At 38.0% G+C, this 19,196-nt stretch overlaps 1 protein-coding gene across 2 annotated transcripts in view; it reads left to right on the forward strand.

Annotated features, from left to right (window-relative positions):
* The window catches only part of LOC145984969 (putative E3 ubiquitin-protein ligase HERC1), a 309,625-nt gene that overhangs the window by 224,848 nt on the left and 65,581 nt on the right, over positions 1–19,196 (forward strand). For both annotated transcript variants that reach the window (XM_083118420.1, XM_083118421.1), the window contains exons 51-59: positions 4,761–4,963; positions 6,906–7,112; positions 9,792–9,916; positions 11,149–11,314; positions 12,699–12,893; positions 14,014–14,159; positions 15,032–15,344; positions 15,588–15,701; positions 16,671–16,832. In XM_083118420.1, the coding sequence (XP_082974546.1) occupies positions 4,761–4,963; positions 6,906–7,112; positions 9,792–9,916; positions 11,149–11,314; positions 12,699–12,893; positions 14,014–14,159; positions 15,032–15,344; positions 15,588–15,701; positions 16,671–16,832 (1,631 nt within the window). The remainder of the gene's footprint in view (positions 1–4,760; positions 4,964–6,905; positions 7,113–9,791; positions 9,917–11,148; positions 11,315–12,698; positions 12,894–14,013; positions 14,160–15,031; positions 15,345–15,587; positions 15,702–16,670; positions 16,833–19,196) is intronic.

Here is a 19,196-nt window from a genome sequence, read left to right on the forward strand (position 1 = left end):
CCCTCCAGCTCTGATCACCCAATACCACCCCCACATTACGAAAATCAGACATACCCTCCACTCCCTCCTCCCCATCCTACACAGTGATCCAGACACCAGGGACATCTTTCGGGATAAACCTAGGGTCATCTTCCATCGACCCCTCCCCCAACCTTAGGAACATCTTGTTCCAAAACACTCCCACCCCTTCCACACCACCCCTGCCAGCTCACAAGTGCAATAAACCCAGGTGCAAGACCTGGTCCATACTTATCACCTCCCCCCCTTCAGATCCCCACCTTGGCAGCTGAGTCCACTATTCACCCCAAGGCCACCTGCCACTCATATCCAACCTCATTTATACCCTTATCTGCCAAATCTGCGGCAACTTCTACCTGGGCAAAACCTCCAGCCCCTTGAACCTTAGGATCAATAACCATCGCTCCTCCACCCAAATCTCCAATTTCACAGTTGCTATCCACACCAACAGCCATAACACCACCTTTAACAACTGTTTCCGTGTTGCCATAATCCATATTTTACCCCCCCCCCCTCTCAGACACATCTTTCCGCAAGTGATGGGAAAGTGCCTATATATCAGGCATGCATGCCACTATACCTCCCGGACTTAACCTAGCCAACCAATAACACTTTTCCTTCTTCCCCGAAACCACCCATCCTATGCAGTAAACACTGGTGAAAGTACCTTACATTTGTTTCCTATCGTCTAACTTTCTCTGGCAATATTGTACCAACACTACAGTTAGTATTCTGTGCTCCTATTCTTCGTTAATCTGTGAACCTCTTTCTTCTCTGATGAAAATGTGGCCTGGGTCACAAAATATCAACGTTTTTCTTTTCGTGTGGTAAGTGTTTACTGTCTCCTTCATTATTTGTGTGTGGGGGGTAGGTGTAGGATGAGAAAAAGTGCCAGAAGGGTGGATAAAACACAAATGATGAAGGAGACACTAAACACTTACCACAATTAAAGAAAAGTCTTATCACCCACCACAAAATGACTTCGAACCTCTTGTGAAATCTGCTGTAGTAAGCGGTCTATCACTTTGTAGCCTTGTATCTAATGTTGTTTTGTTTCGAACACGGAATTGTTTCTGCATGAACGTATCTGGCAACAGTGTATTACTGCTGATAAGCAAGTTCATTTCATTTCGTATTGTTAGTTGACACAGGAAGGGTGACTTTCTGCTGCAGTGTGTGTGATAAATTGCTGTGTTTTCGTGTGGTGCACTTTGTGTTGGATATTTTTCTACTGCATTTGTGTTTGATATTTGACTACTGTACAGGTGTATTTGTGATATGCTGGGAAAGTACTGCAGTAGTGTGAAAAAAGCCAGCATTATTGCATGGCGAAGTGAAAACATCCCGATAAAGATGATATGTAAACAAACAGGTCGTGCAAAATCAACCATAATGTAGGTACTGGCAGTCGCCAGAGGACTGCCTCCGACTGCCATTCCAAAGCATAAATTCGGTGGTGGGAGGCAAAGAAACACAACCAAATCTACAGACGCTCACCTAATGAGAGAAATAAAGAAAATGCCTCGACTGACAGCATCAGAACTTAAAGAAATGCACCCGAGTCTGCTGGAAAACGTTAGTGTTCGCACGATCCAGCACTATTTACAGAAAGACTTGGATTTGCCATGTTGTACTGCTGCTACTCATCGCCTGCATGAAGAAAGAATGTCTTGCTTTTGCAAATAAATATGCACACTGGACACCAGCACAGTGGAGGAAAGTCACGTTTTTCGATGAAAGCTCATTCCAACTGTTCCGAATGGGAGCTGCTAAGGTTCGACATCCATATCTTCAGATCGATACAACCCAAAGTATACGGTTCCGACCGTTAGGCACTCCTAGTCTGTAATGGTGTTAGGGTGTTTTTCAGGTGAAAAGGGTAGGGCAGGTTTATATTTCTTACAGCAAAACGTGACAATGAACGCAGACCGATATATCAACGTTCTTAAGGAACATTTAGTGGATATGCTTCAGATCCACAAGTGTGATCTTTTCATGCATGATAATGCTCCTTGTCACACGGCTAAGGTGGTAAGGAAATGACTTGAGGAACAACAGATAAAGGTGTTAGAGTGGCCTGGGAATAGCTGCGATCTCAACCCAATTGAAAATTGTTGGCATCATATGAAGCAATTCCTGTTAAAGAAGAAGATTCAGAACCTACAGACCCTCCAAACAGAACTGAAGAAAATGTGGTGCATTGACATGGACTTAAATTACTTCCGAAATCTTAGTGATTCCATGCCCAAGCGCATCCAAATGGTTCTCAAAAGTAAAGGCAACATGACTCCTTATGACATGACTAATGTATGTATTTTTTGCTGTATTTAATAGCTTAATAATATCTTTTCACATTAAGTTTCTGTATTTTTTGTGCTTTTGTTATGAGGTCCGAAGTCATTTTGCGGCGGGTGTATTTCGAGGCTATAGCCTCATTGTCACATGTAGGTAGAAAGAATGGAAGTAACAAAAGTGTAGAGGCACAGAATACTGATGCCAGCGTCCGCATAGTGGTGTCAGAAACAAGTGATAGAACACAGGTTGTACTAGCAGATCCTTTCACAAGTGTTACTGCAAGGTGGGTGGGGATCGGTAGGGAATGGAGAAATGCTTATTGGGTGTCTAGATTGAGTATGGGAGTATAGTGGCGTGCATGCCTGATATGTAGGCCCTTTCCCATCGCCTGCAGGTGGAGGTGTCAGTGTGTTGGGGTAATAGATGTATTATGGCTACATGGAAACAGTTGTTGAAGGTGGTGTTATGGCTGTTGGTGTGGGTGGTGACATTGAAGTCGTGAGTTTTGCGTAGAGGCTCTGTGGTTATTGATGTGGAGGTTCAGGGGGGTAGAGGTTTCACCCAGGTAGAGGTATCCACAGATAAGAGATTGGAGGAGTGGTAGGTGCCCTTGGGATGGGTGAATTCACCAGCTGCGGTAGGGATCTGTAGGGTGGGAGAGGTAATGAGTATGGGGCAGGTCTTGCACCTGGGTTTGTTTCACTTGTGGGCTGGGGTTGTTGGAATGGGAGCGGTGGGTGTATTATGGACAAAGATGTTCTTGGGGTTGGGGTCATCGGAAAACGACCCTAGGTTTGTCCCAAAAGATGTCTCTGGTGTCGGGATCACTGTGAAGGATGAAAAGGAGGGATTGGATGGTATGTTTGATTTTCAGGAGGTGCGGGTGATCAGAGCGGAAGGGTTGGTTTTGGGTTGTATGGCACGAGCGTGGGAGGTGGCCCTGCTTATTTGTTTGTTGATGAGGGTGGAGGGGTAGCTCCTGTTGATTAGTGCTTGGTGCAGGCATAGGTTGTAGTTTTCGCGAGATGAGGGGGGTGAGTTGAGGCGTTGGCCTCTAAGGGCTAAGGAGAATGGTATGGCTTGTTTGGTGTGGTGTGGGTGAGAGCTGGAGTAGTGAAGATACTGGAGGTGGTTGGTTGGTTGGTTTGATATGTATGGACGTTTCCAAGTGGTCTCCCACTTACATATTTATTTTCATGTGGTAAGTGTTTACTGTCTCCTTTATAGCAAAGAAGGATAAAGGAAACACTCACCAGACAGTGAAAAAATTATAATTTTCGCAGACTATCACTGCATCCTCAGTATTAGGCGAAAGACTGAACCGGAAGTTGGAGATTTGCAGAGTTGCTAGGTCTCGATTGAAGAAGTAGTAGTGCATAAAATGGAAAAAACACTGTTCTGTAGCCAGGTTCGTCGAAAACTGTGAGTTGAAGGGTGCGGTAGAGTGGGTGGGATGGGTTGGGGAAGGGAGTGGGATAAGGTGGGGAATTTACTGGGTGGCTTTGTTCAGTCCAGGTGGAGTGGTTGCACTCATGGCTGATATATAAGCCCTCTCCTTTCTATTGCGAACTGAGGTGTTGGCTGGTTGGGGTAAGAGATGGATGATCGCTACCCGGAAGCAGACGTTGAAGGGGATATTGTGGTTGTTGGTATGGACTGCGACAGTGTGTTTTGTTTGTTTTTTACAGGGGGGGGAGTGTAACTTACTTTTTGATTCACCCACGTATATATGCTTCCTATGAAATTAAGAGACATCCCAAACAAGCTGGTTTAACATTGAAATTTTTTTATATAATTCCTCCCTTCTAGGGCACTCCATACATTCTAGATACCACGTTTTGACTCGTCCCATGTACTTTACTGAAGTAGCATTGATAGTTTGTGCAATTTATGTTCAATTTTAGAACTGTTAGACTTTGTATTGGTATTTGCCAATGTAGACATATTGGTGTAACTATTTATTGGTAAAATTGTCAATACCAATCTTATATTTTGATAAACAGCAATGAATCAATATGAATATTAATGAATATTATAAAATGTATTAACTATAGCTGAGCCAATTCCACTATGAAATGATACTAATACCACTAACTCTTAATGATTCCCACTAATACCAATATTGGAAAATTTTAACAATTCCAAGTATTTCAGAATATTTGTAAATTTTAATGTATACATTTTCTGTTGCAACTGTATCTACCAGTTTGCTTCAAGATATTCATTATTGCATGTGAAATAATCATTTTAATCATATAATCCATTTTTGCCACAATATGGCCATAAAAATAATGTAAAGTATGCATTTTGGAAATTTCTAAGATATTTAGACTCCATGAAAGTGCTGCATGTCATTTTTGCAAACTCACAGATACGAAGTAAAATAAATCAAATAAAAACTAGATTGTGGCTAATGTTGTCTATCATTTTTCTCTTCCTGATTTTAGTGGATATGATGGAACAGTTAGAATATGGTCTCTCACCAGCAATTTACATATGTTTCTTGAACATACCCTAGAATTTCGTGCGATTGAACCTGTGTTTGCGAGTGAACTCAATGGTGATATGATTGGTTTGCTCTCATGGTCTCCTAGTGGCAAATTTGTGGCTGTATCTATAGAAAATAAAGTAAAGATTTGGCATGTTCCAGGTAAGTTGAACTTTGATACTTCATGTAGTATTCTTGTGCAGGATAATTTTTGAAGTATTTTAATTGTGGTGGCTGAACCATGAAATTACTGTGTTTTGACACAATTCTCAGGCATTTAAGACCTTCTGAGAAAGTGGCATGTGAATTGTCAAAATATTAAGTAATTAAAATTTCAGTCCTCTATCTGCAGATGCCATTAATTCTAATTAGTTCTAACTTTCTGGCATTGTCAGGGTGTCTACTGACTGGATTCCTGGAACTATGCATACATTTGTGACACTGGAAATTCTACGTGAATTGTCTTCAAAACAATAATTGCTACATCTAGTAAACCAAATCATACAAAATGTAGACATTTGTACAGATTATAATGTACTTTTTATTGTTTTTTGCTGAACATATCTAGGAGTTGTTTCTAGTGAAACACTAGAACAAAAACCAATCCTTATTTTCTTAACCTTTCAAGGATCATTGACTGTACAGTGGTAGTAGACACAGCAAGGAATGCAATTGGTGCCAGTTGAATTTTAAAACTTTATAATGTAAATGTAATGCAAAAATGCAAGTTTTGCTCTTGTAATAAAGAAATTAATACATGTGATGATTTCTTGAACTTCCTGCAACATTAATTTGTCCAGTTTTCATGTCCATAAATTATTTACATGTCTCGCACCATGGCCGTGTGGTCTAAGGCATCAGGTTTTGGGCTTGGGCTATGGGATGCCTGCTGGTTTGAATCTCTTTAGGGAGAAGCGTAATAGCTTTTCTCTTGAGATTTTGGCCAGTGTATGGGACCAGTGAGGAAATTGGAGAGCTACAAATGGGTAGCATAACCTGGTCGTGGAAAACCTACAACAATGACTGAGGATTTGTCGTGCTGAGCACGTGTCACCTCGTAACTGGTTGAATGATGGCCTACCTCTGATGATGAATGTAGAAGTGAGGCCGGCAGGCCTTGGCCCTCAATGGCTTATTACGCCATGGGTACAAATTTATAAGATGTACAAGGAACTATTTATAAATATGTAGTATAAAATGTTAGTACACATTAATTTTAATTATTTTTAACCTTGAATTTTTGAAAACTAACCTTGAAAACTAGGAATTATACTTGAATTTTTTCTCGGTCTTGAAGTGGCCACCCTGATTCCTAAACATGGAGGTTATTGCAGCAGCAACACAAACATTCCATCTGTCTGTAACCTGGGCAAGATCAGTCCAATATTTGTCAGTCCATCTCAATGTTGTCTTTCCATCTTCGTCTTGGTCTTCCCAAAGGTCTCTTACCACCAGATTCCCCAACATGTATCCTACTTGCCACATAGGCTACTCATTGAAGTCTTCTGTATTTAAATATTCTAACAATATCAAGAGATGAATATTAATTGTACAGGATAGTATTATATAACACTCTCCACTCACTTGTTCAAATATTTTACTAGGCATTTTATTTACAAAATTATTTTGCTTACATGCCTTTTGTTCTACTTGAATTAATAGCATAATGGAACATGAACGTGTCATTACCAAAATCATATTTTACAAGAGAGTTGTGTGATTTGTTCAAACCTATAACTGAATACCAAAAATTGTAATTTTTGTGTTATTCAAATCCCAGCCTGGTCATGGATCAGTTTCATCTTATCACTCATCCTCATTGTCATGATTAGCAAATAGTAGCAGAAAAGCGATGTGAAATAACAAATAATCAGTAACATATTTTGAATTTTTGCTTTGTACGTAAAGAAAAACTGTGATAAAATTACAGAATTTTGCACTTAGAAGCAGACCATATTTATAGAAATATCAAATCAGAATTCTCTGTACTGCTACTGATCACACTGGTATGCCTGATACTGATGATATTAGGGTCCCATTCCTACCAAAGATCTAATCTTTTGTTACAGATTCTTGTTAATAATTATATTTACTTTTAATGCAGGAACTTCGAATTCACACAGTAGTGATATTTGCCATGTTGGTGGTCAGTCAGCTTGGATAACAGCTTTGGCATGGCCACGTATCGCCAGTGGGGAAGATATGGAATATCTTCTAGTTGGCCACATTGATGGATCTGTTTCTTTAATGTCAGCATCTTGTAGTAATGGCTACCAGAAAGAAGAGTTACCATTATGTTCACGGGAGTTTGGTAAGTAGAATAGGGATTGTTTGATTTGAAATTTTTACTGATATTGCTAAAATACCAATAATGCACTGCAATATGTACCAATAATTGGCATTATATCAATCTAATATTAAATGCTAATCTTTTCTCAAAGAACCTGGATAACTCTTCTCTTCCCCTATTAATGTACGGGGATATTTTGCATGGGGGCCTTTCAGACCAGAACAACAAGGGACAAGTGACAATTGTCACTTGGAAATGAACCTTCAGGAATAAATGCAACCTTTTGTACCAATATGGCATGACAACCTGCACATGTCGCATGTCATTTTTCATGTCACTTGGACTGGACCTTTTTTCAATAGCATTTGTCACATTGGTCTGTTGGTTGTACATGCACAGTGAACAGTTTTTACACATGGGAGGAGCCTGTGTTGCTTGTCACTTCAGTGTGAAACCCTCATGTTGCATATCATTTGTCACTTCAGTGTGAAAGTTTCCTAAGAAGAACCTGTATCAGGCATTTTCAAACTTTTTGCTGTTTTGGCTCCCCTCAGCTGCCAAAATCTGCACGCACCTACCCTCAATAACAATAGATATAGAAATGCGACCATGAAAGACCAACGCAAAATCTGTTCAAGTGTTTATTTTCTGTTTGTACATAAGTAATGAACATATAATGTGTGAATAATACTGGTTCATATACACTATTTTAATGCTTATAAGCTAGTGTCAATTTTCTCAGTAAAAGGGATAAATACAGGCATATTGCAATATTTAGCAAAGTCAGTGGTTGCTTGGTGTCGTGCAGTTTATCAAATCTGTGTTCATATTTGGAAATGGCAGATCTCATTCTGGATATTTACTCTTGATCTGTATTTGGACTTCCATCACCACTATGGCTGAAAATCCAGTTTCACACAGATAAGAAGTCGCAAAAGGAAGCAGAATTCGCAAGGCCTTCTTATTTAACTGGATACCCATTCCTCACAGAGCTCCAAAATTCAGGCAGTGTTAGAGAAAGAAACCTATTCTTCACTGTGTTGACTGAGGAAAGATCAATAACCTGCTTCTCTTCTGCTGTGGTAAAATTTGGTGGAGGATATGTGCTGAATAGATCCCTGATCCAGTTGTGCTGTGTGTCTTGTGGATAGTACTTTCTGAAATGGAGATGAAGTTGTGACAAGTGTTTCCCAAACACAGATCTGATTTCTTCGTTTAATTGTACTCCTGTTCCGTCTAATAACATGCTCAATGTAGGAAAGCAATCACCAGTGTTTTTATCTTCCAATGTTCCTCTTCCAGAGCAGGAATTTACTTTTGAAGGCTGACATCTTGTCTGATAGGTGCATAATGTGGATATCATTCCCTTGTAGACATAACATTCAGAACATTCCGATTGTGGAAAATGTCAGAAAGGTATGCCAACTTCTGGACACAGACACAGACACTATCAATGAATTTTTTTTGGCATGGTTTTCTTCTACGAGGTATACGTCAGTTTGTGTCTCAGTTCAAAAATAAGGGAACATTGGAGTGGACAACCAACGTGAGTTGCAATAACACAGATGATACGTGTGTTCAGCTCCCATATGAACACACTTTTTTTTTATCTGGCTTTTCGGGGTGGACTATTGGGGTAATTCACTGCTGTTATTGGTACCCTGGTCATGCTGTATAAAATTGAAAAGAGGTATGTATTAGATTTGTTACCTACTTTTAAGCAATAATAATAGAGATTATAGAGTGCACATTGATTGTTTTATAAGGGAGAGAAGGACCTCCTGATTATATCGGGAAAGGTAATTGAATCTTGTGATTTATTATTTCATGTAAAACAAAACAAAATCCTCCATGGTGTAACAAGTCTCTAACGGCAAGTCACCCCATGGCTCTGGGGCATGCACACATCGCCAGTCACTCTGTAAGTCGTAACATACTACTGGCTTTTTCATTGGGCGACACATGATCAGCACACCACCGCTTTTTTCTGGCTCACAATGCTGGGTCAATACTGAATTTTTGATGTTCCCACCAATCAGTAAATGTAGTATTTTTGACAGGGATGGACCAATATGAAAGTTTTGACAATACTATTAATCTACATATATAATTAATAATGCCAATAACAGATAATCTACCAATATGATATCACATTACAAAGGTTCCTTGAAGAACTTAACTTTATTAAAATATGCTATCAGGTGACTGCAACGGGTTGTGCCTTTAAAAAAGGAACTACATATTTAGTCATTTATTTTTCAAAACGAAGGCATGTGAATCATATGTTTACAAAGAGGCAGATATTAGCACTAGCTTACATGCTATTTATAGATATATTGTATTGGTGAAATCTTCAGCAATTTTTTCAGTACATCAATATGTCTATATTGGCTAATACCAAAAGAGTACTGCCTCCCTGATGACACAGTGGTATCGTTGTTGTCTTGTAACCAAGAGGTCCAGGGTTCAATACTCAGTGGAGGCACATAGTGGTTCGGATCCCACTTTAAACTATAGGTTCAGTCCCAATTAGTCTTACTGTGCATAAAGTGGACTTAAACCACCAACTCAATCAAACCAAAAGAGTACTGATTAATGCATCCCATCCCATCCCTAAAATTTTGATACTCTTTCATCATACAATGTGTTTTTGTTGTTGTGACATTATTTCAAGGTCTTACTGTTATTATTACTTTTCAGTCTCAGTGACTCACATTGATTGGTTTGATGAAGAGAAGGAGTTTGCCATTGCATATACAGATGGTCTTGTTCGAGTTTGCAATAAAAATCCAAATTTCCAACCTAAGGACATAGCTGCCCATCAGGTATATATATGTATATAATGTCTTAACAGTTCTTAATATAAATTACACATGAATTTGGTATGCATTTATTTCAGATGTATAAAAAAATACTCTGACAAGGTGTCATAATAGAAACAGGCCTAACAAAACATTATTGAACATTGTTTTTTTTTGGGGGGGGGGGAGCCATCAGAAAATAAATTAAAATTTCAGTTTATTTAATCAGTCTCTCGCTGCCGTATGAGCCATATGGGCTTTTACTTTCCCCCCCCTAAATAAGAGTGTTTTTGCCGGAAAGTTAAGTTGTTAACATCTGAAAGGTAAAGACTGAGTATATAGTAAATATAGGGAATGTAATGTTATCATTTTCTACCCTTTCTCTCACAAAAAAACATAATGTTTCCTCTCTTTTGGGGACTAAAGATAACAACTTGGGATGAGTTGTCACATGCTACAAACACATGTTGGGGAGAGAGAAGGTCCAGGCAAAAGTTCAATAGGCTTCCTCATAGTTGCTTTTAATATTAGTGTTTCTTAGCACCATGGTTTCTGTGGGTACTGCAACAAACATTCAATGTTCAGTGGAACCTTCTGGTGCACATCATACACTAACACTTGCACCATAAGCGACACACTGTACTTTTAACTGAAATTGCTAATATAACATGTGTAGTTTCATTCTTCAAATTATTTTTTAAGTCTAAACCTCAGTGAGGGCCTCCCCGATGGCGCAGTGGTAGCGTCCTCGCCTTGTAATCAAGGGGTCCCGGGTTCGATACCCGGTGGAGGCACAAGTGGTTCGGATTCCACTTTAAACTGTAGGTCCAGTCCCGATTAGCCTTACTGTGCATAAAGTGGACTTAAAACACCAACTCAAACCAAACTCTAAACCTCAGTGACAAACAAAAAATGATTTGACAAAGAAATTTATTGTTCTACCTGCATGTAGCGTCCAGTTTTTCTTTTACAATGCCAGGCTGTAATAAATTGGTCAGTAATTAGTCAGTATTTGGTGAACTTCGTTTTTAATAATTATATAGGTATGGATAATTACTTCACTTTCTTCAATTTTTCCATCTTCAACTTGCAGCTTTTCTTGTATATCTTGGAAGTTGTAATATCCAAGGACCAAGATTTGATCATCAGTTAAGCCACAATTTCTCACTAACATTTCAATAACTTATTATTGGTAAATGTTGTGTACATGTGTGAATTTAAAAAAAAAAAAAAAAAAAAAATGTGTAATATTTTAGGGGCCATTGTCATGTATGAAATGGGATCCAAGAGGTAAACTTCTCGCAACATGTGGCAATGATGGAATGTGTAGAATATGGAAGAAAACCGACACATCATGGACATGTATGCATTCCTTAGAACAATCTAACCAGGCATCATCGTTAGAATGGTCTCCAGTAATAGGTATGTATTGCCACAAATTATGTTCAACATATGCTAGTAAAGAGTGGTCATAAAATTTGGGCTGATCCGATGCCAACACTTTTGTTGAATTTCGTAAACAGGTAGTGCTGTAACACAAATATACGACAGACCTGTGATATATATATATATATATATATATATATATATATATATATATATATATATATATATATATAAATATCACAGATCTGTCGTAGGATCGATCTCTACCACTGTCAAAAAATAGTTGTTCACCTGAAGATGAGAGAAGAGGTGATCTCTCTTGAAAAGTAGTGTTGAAATAAGTATAAGTAGTTGAAGTGCTAGATGTATGTCAAATTAACATCACATGCAAATTAACCTGTAAGGATACACGTATGGTTAAAAATTACCCAGGCGATATTGAAATATATATTTTATTTTTTGTTCATTTCCAATGAGTGCTTGAGGCTACCCTTCTCAGTACCTTTCCATTGAATCCATCTGAATGTCACAACCTTAAATCAGGGGTCAGCTTCTTGAGTTCTGCTCACAGAGCCATAGAAACACTGCTTGGGTAAATTTCACTCACACACACACACACACACATACATTTCAGTTTGGTATTTCAACATGTTCTTTTTTTTCTCTCTATTGTGTAAAACAAAAAAATGTTCAAAATTAATAAAATTATATTAATCAATAAAGGTTTTGTTATTTATTTGCTTTAAAACAATTATAATTTGAACTTAAGACTTCGAACTATTTTCCTGACAAAGTATTTTTTACTCAGTGCATGTCCTTACATTATGGCAGAGTGCACTCATCGTACTGTCTTCTTTTGTCATCTCTAACTATTGCATAATGCAATATAAATGTTCAAATGTAATAAAAATAGTTTAATACAAGAAGGTATTATTATCTACATGTTTTAAAACAATTATAATTGGGACTTAAGAAGCAATTTTGTACCCAGTGCACATCCTTGGATTGGAGAGTGTGCAGCATCCTACTGGGTTAAGAACTGTTTTCTATAATGTCCAGAGAATTATTCTTCAATTACAGTCATGCAGTTTTTTTTTTTTTATGTACGTATTGTTTGTTACCTTCTTCCACGTTTTGTCCCAATAATGAGATTATCTCTAAAATTTGAATAGCCTAATTTTTAAGACTTTTTGTCCTGATGTCTGCCCATTTTTTAAATCTCGATTCTGACTCCAGTATGACAGGATTCACAGTGACCTATGACTAAAGAAATGTAATGAAGGAGTCTGAGAATTTCATAATAGCATTCAATAACCTGGAAATGTCAGGAAATATTAAATATGGTTGTTGTACCTGTTGTAAATATGGATTGCACATATTTGAAAAACTAATTTGATACAACAGGTGTTCTTTATTTCAGGAACAGGGAAAACGCCATTACTCCTGTGCATTGGAAATGTGCAAGGATTTGTTACAGTTTGGTTGTTGCCAGATGGTACATATGAAGACAGCGATGGCAAGGTTCATCCAGAAGAACTATTCAGGTTACAGGGGCCTTCATACTCTCCTGTGACCTCCTTGTCAGTAGATCCAAAAGGAATGATGGTTGCAACAGGTAATTAAGATAAATATATTTTTTTTAAATTTGAAGACTGACCAATACATGCATTCCTTTGAACCCTCTATGTCTATAATCAAATTTAGAACTTCCCAAACTTTTTTTTTTTAATTGATAAAACCTAGATTTTGATTGTCGTGAATGGATTTTGATCTGTTTCTAAAGAATTTTACATGACTGAAAAAAAAAGATGATCTTACATTTATATTAGTAATTATGATGTGCTTAAAACATGGGAATCATATCAGTGCACTGCAATCAGTTCACATCTATGTTGTTCGCAATCACTTAAGTTCTTGATTTTGAAATCATGGAACATTGATTCTTGCAAAAGGAAAAATAAGTGCTTATATACATGCAACAATACCCTAACATTTCTCTTATGCATACAAAACTGTGAAATAACATGAATTTGGCATATTTTTTTCTTCATTTTAAAATTAATTTCACTAATATTTTTTGTGCTTAAATAGTGAAAATTATGTCTAAAATCAAACATTCTCAATTACATAAGTTGAAATCAAATGTGAATGTAATTTATTTTGCAATGTATCATTTTTCCATAGTGAGAGTAAGATCATTTCAAGCTATTAGTATTTTTATTTGTTTTATGTCCTCAATGAAATTGTGACAAAAAATTTCTAAAATTAGCTGATTGTTGATTGCAAACTTGCAGCTGGTTGAATATATTATCATCATCTTTATTGAGGCAGAGAACTGGTGCTTCATCAAGAGCTTGTGGAACTTTGTTCACAATGTTTTTAAGAACTTAACAAAGCTGAGCACCAAAAAATTATGCACTCGGTAAGAAACTTTTTACAACATGCATAGAGGTCATAGAATACACACATCCAACATGTTGAGTTGTAAGCTCTTGATTTCATCATCGAAGGTTCTGGGCGTGAGTCTTGGACTGTGCATGGGTTTTCCTTTGTGATTGTCACAAATCATCATTTCACAATTAGCCAGAAATGGCAGCACAAAAAAAAATGCAAACATTTCATACTTGTCCCTCTCTACTAGAAACATTAGAATAGAAAGACTAAATTGTTATTACATTTTTTTTTTCATGTTAATCCAATGAAATCTGTTATTTCTATCATAATTTTCCTTTCAGGTTGCTGCAAAGGCTTGGGAGGTACAATGAACATTTGGTCTTTGCAAGATGGAAGCCTTCTTCAGACTGTAATTGGGAATGGTGGGGTCAATAGCTTGTGTTGGATAGGAGATGTTGGGATAGCAGTTTGTTTTGGAAGATCAAAAGTGAGTACAATCTCAATGCGAAGTTGATAAACTTAAATCGCAAGGTATTTTGTGTATGGGTGCAATTTTACAAAGAATTTTGCTTTGATTGCTGACTATTTGGTAAATTAACTGTAACAACTCAAGATATAAATATTTACAAACAGTGGTCTTATGGAATTTTACAAGGAGGGGTTGATGTTTCTTTGATGGGAGGGGTAGTCATATACAGGGTGGTCCATAAGTGCAGAAATATCCCACTAAATATAACACATATTTTTAAAATACGTGTTATATTTATTGTGAGTAATTCGCACATTCATAATGAGTATCCCATTAAAATAGATAGGGAATCAGGCATCCGGATACATAATATAGGAAAGGAGGAAAACTTTTGGGGATATGTTATCAACATGGTAGTCATCTTGAAATCTGCCATGTAGTAGTCATATTAATTTTCTTAAATGAAAAGATGGTCATGTAACATGAAATAGGCCTAGGATTTCATGAGAAACACATTGGTGTCCCTTTTTCAACCCTTATTGTGCTAAAACCATAATGTTGTTTATCGTCCATAAGTGTGAAAACACTCCTTTAAAACAAATTTGGATAGAGAAACATGATTCAAACATCTTGTGCCATAATATGTTTAGAAAAGGGGGAAGTGAGAACTTGTTAGGGCATGTTACCAACATGGGGGCAATCTTGAAATGCACCATACTGGAGTCAGCTTCATTTCCTTAAATGGAAAGGTGATCATGTGACTTGCCAAAATGGGCTAGAATTTAATAATGATATTATAATTGTGATGGATCTGTCTTATGTGTACTGTTATGGAAATTTCATTTACTGTATGCATAAGGTAACTGTAGCAAGTTTTCTTATTCCCTTAGAAAGTGAAAGTTATTCATGCAACTGTTGAGAAAGCAATGAAGAGCCACATTTTACCCACGTGCAGGATGTCTCTTCTATCACAAGGAATCACAGGCTTACAACATGCACCGTGCCTTCGAGCTCTGCTTGTTAATCTTCCAACTATCTTGCAAGATCAGTACCTGTATGAGAAGCCCTTGGTCATCAGTGGGGAGCAGCTTGTGCACAGCAACTACTTGAAGTGTTTAACTGCTTTGACACTTTGCTTGAAGTTGGATAGGGTCTTGTGTTACATGCCATCACCACCAAACACCGATGCAAGGTTAAACAGAGGTAAGTATTTTGCATATATTATCCAAAACATGTGTCCAACCGAAAGAGCCTTACTCTTCAGCATTTTGGATATTTTTAACTCTGTTACGAGAAATGTTCAAAATTTATAATATGCCTTTATAATTTATTTTATTCTCATGAACAAATGGAATGAATGTGTTAAATTGATGACATCACTTGAAGTTGCTGATTATGAAATATATGTCCTTAGTTTTGTATTTTTTATTTTATTTTTTGTTTCAGTTCCTGAATGGCAGTGGTTGCAAGTATTCAGTACTGCAGTTCATACAGCCGAAGCGCTTGTTAATAGATGCCAGTTTCCAACAGAATTTGTTCTTCAGAACATTGAATCTACAAGTAAGAATTGCATCATATCAGTTTTGTATGTTTTGTGTAGGATAATTGAAAAATTACACTTCACTAACACCATACAATCAGTGCAGAAAATGATAGACTATTAGACTTACGTTGACATTTGACCTTTAAACTGGCAAGATGTAAGATGAAGCATGAAAATGTCATCCTATAATGCAGCTCATTGTCTAAATTGATCCTTTTATGTGTCTTAAGTACATAGTTGGTATTACAAATGAATTATACATGCAGAAAATTTAGGTATCTGATCTTCAAAATTAATAAAGAGTGAAACCTGAATTTCACAATTTTGAAGAGTCTTATCACTAAGAAAGTGTAATGGCTAGGACATGCTTATTTCATTCTTGAAGAAAATACGAAATGCCATATTTCCATTATACTAGTGTTCATTGATGGCTGTTTCAAAATAGTGGAAAGTGCATTTTCTACCACATTTTATCATGAAATAATGCAAAATTATATTCAGAATTTTAAATTAACTATTAAACATGAAATTAATAGTTTCTTTACCAGCACAATTCTTTCCCAAGTTGGACTTATTCAGTGAGTTATGCAAAATTCCCTGAACATTACTTAATTATGTGGCAAAATGTGGTACAAAAACATGTACTTGTTCAAAGATAAATAAATGTATAATCTATGCATTTCACGCAGGTAAAGATTTCGAATAGGCTTATTAGGGTGAGAATTGTTATTTTTGTGTAACAAGTTTAAGATTCTATTCACCATAATAACACCAAAATGTAATTTTATTTTGAAAGTAAAATTTAATCTATTTTAATACAGAAATGTTTATTTCTAATTTATCACAAATATCATCTTCCTTTAACAATGACACACATTAATTTCAGAACCTAAAAAATAAATTTGTGCCTAACATTCAAAATATGTTGGTTTTTCTATGTATGTATTTGTGTAAGAAAGAGAATTTTAGTGATGGCTATACTTCAGGTGATGAAGATTCGTCTGCACTAGACAATTCCCAGTGGAGTCTTAAGGCTGACGAAGAAGTGATGCTCTGGGCAACACAACAACCTCATGACTGGCAGCTGGGAGGAAAATGCCAGGTTTTCTTGTGGGGAAGTGATCGACATGGTCAATTGGGAGAAGCAGGTATTTAAATTAATTTCTTCATTTGTTTGATTTTGTTTATTTTACTTTGCTTTTTTGCTACTTTTGGCTAATCATGAAGATGAGAATGAGTGATGATATGGTGAAATTGCTGAAGGGACATCCACAAAGAATGCACATGCCCATGCTGGGATTCGAACCTGGAAGCCCTGACATTGTATCATGATGTGCTAACCATTCTGCCACAGAGACCAGTTTTAAATTAATTCTGTTATGGTTGTTGTATATTATGCGAGTCGTGCAGTTTCAGAGTATCCATCAGTTGAGTCAATGAACTAACAAGGAACTTTTTTTTTTCTCTTGAAGTGAAGTTCTGAGGAAGGAAGCATGTGTTCTTGTGATGAAACTTAACCCCCAAAAGTGATGTTTTTGTACATGTGAGAGAGATGTAGTTATAAAACGATGTTGAGTAATTGATTATTAGAATTATTATGAGTTTGTCAGCACTGAGACAATACCAGGATGCAACCCTCTTAACAATTAAAATCAATTTGAGTGAGTTACCTTCACTGAAAAGTCGTTAGATAATAGTTGCTCAACCAGATATATGTAAGTTTTAATGTCCTTTCCATCATCCATGGACACTAATGCATCTCCATGCAGCGAAGGGAACTAATTCAATTGAACCACCATGAAAGTAACTTATGGCACACTGAAGAGGAAACGCTCACCAAACACAGGAATACTTCAAATTTTCGTGGCAGCTACTGCATCTTCAAAAGTATAAAAAAGACGTGGAGATTGAGCAGCGCGAACAGTGGAATAGCGTGGCCTGCAGTGTTGCCAGGTCCAGAAAAAAAGGGGTTGACAGTGCCACACAAAAAAATGTTGTTCTTTTGCCAGGTTGTGGAAAACTGAGTGCGAAGGGTGTAGGGGGAGGCAAAGGGTGTTGCTGAAGGTGAGGGGTGGGTATGGGGGACATTACTAGGAGGCCTTGTTCGGGCCAGGAGATGTGTTTGCACTAATGGCTGATATGTAGGCCCTCTCCCATCTTTTACGTACTGAGGCATTGTTGGATTTGGGCAAGGAGTGGATGATCGCTACCGGAAGCAGTCATTGAAGGGAATATTATGGTGGTTGGCATTAACGGCAACAGCGAAATCCAGGTTTTGCGTGGAGGATCTGTGATTGTTGATGCGGAGGTTGAGGGCTGTGCATGTTTCTTCCAGGTAGAAGCACCCACAGATATTGCAGATGAGAGTATAAATGAGATTAGAGCTGTAGCAGGTTCCTTTGGGATAGAGGTCAAATCTGCCAGTGGCAGTGTGAATCTGGATGGTGCAGGAAGTGACAAATATGGGGCAGGTTTTGCAACCATGTGTGGCTGGGTGGAGGTTGATTGTGGGTAGGTAGGACAACTCTGTGCTTGTCAGGGAAGATATTTCTGGTGTCAGGATCACTGTGCTGGATGGAAAGGAGGGAACGTAGAGTGACAAGTACAGGGACAAGTACAGGGGGATTGGTGGTATTGTTTGGTAACCAGGGTGGAAGGATATCCACAGTTGACCAAGGCTTGGTGTAGACGGAGGTTGTAGTTCTGTCGAGAGGTGGGTGAGGTATTGAGGCATTGACCTCTGACGGCCAGGGAGAATGGGGAACGCTTTAGGGGTCAGATGGTAGAGCTAGGTTACGTTTTATGGTCCCCATACAATCTTGCTGATAGGCTTCTGACAGAGAGTGGGATGATTTCAAGGGATGTTGACGATGTACATCTTATCTCTCAGCCAAGCACTTGAGTGTGGACGTCAGGTAACAGAGCATGGAGTCCTGAGTTCGACGGCCCTTGGTCTTCTTGCCCGTGGCTGGCGACGAAGCACAAGCTGGTCTTGGAGAGAGAGCTCTCTAGAAGGCTACTCGAACGATGGTCTGACTTACAAGCCGTGGTACCGAAGATGGCCAACTCGCATGTGTGTTAGTGGTTGCCATGGTGAAAGCTGTGGTTCGGTTTCCCGAGCCGGGCTTGAGACCTGATAGAGTGAATGTGTCTTCGCCTGGTAGCTGGTATTCTCTTTGAGCTTCTGCTGAATTCTGAGGTGCGACTAACTACCGAATTCTAGTGCCTAGCTCTTTTTAAGCTGCTGGCAAATACTTCCTAGCTGCATGGTCAGCACTTCCGTATTTGCCAGCCGATGACTGGTTTGAACCCGGTAGTATCGAAGAATGCCGTGTCTCCTGACGTCATGTGTTTCCGCTATTTGTGGAATGTTACCTTGTGTTGTAAGTTGTCACTTGACCGAGCACTGATGTCTGGAGAGAGACTTTACCTTTATTACAGAGTCTCCCTTGAATCGTTCCACAATATATATAAATTACAGGGATGCACTGATAATGAATTTTTTACCAACA

The sequence above is a fragment of the Lepisma saccharinum genome, chromosome 3 (assembly GCF_977018435.1).
Source record: "Lepisma saccharinum chromosome 3, izLepSacc3.1, whole genome shotgun sequence".
NCBI classification, from domain to species: Eukaryota; Metazoa; Arthropoda; class Insecta; order Zygentoma; family Lepismatidae; genus Lepisma; species Lepisma saccharinum.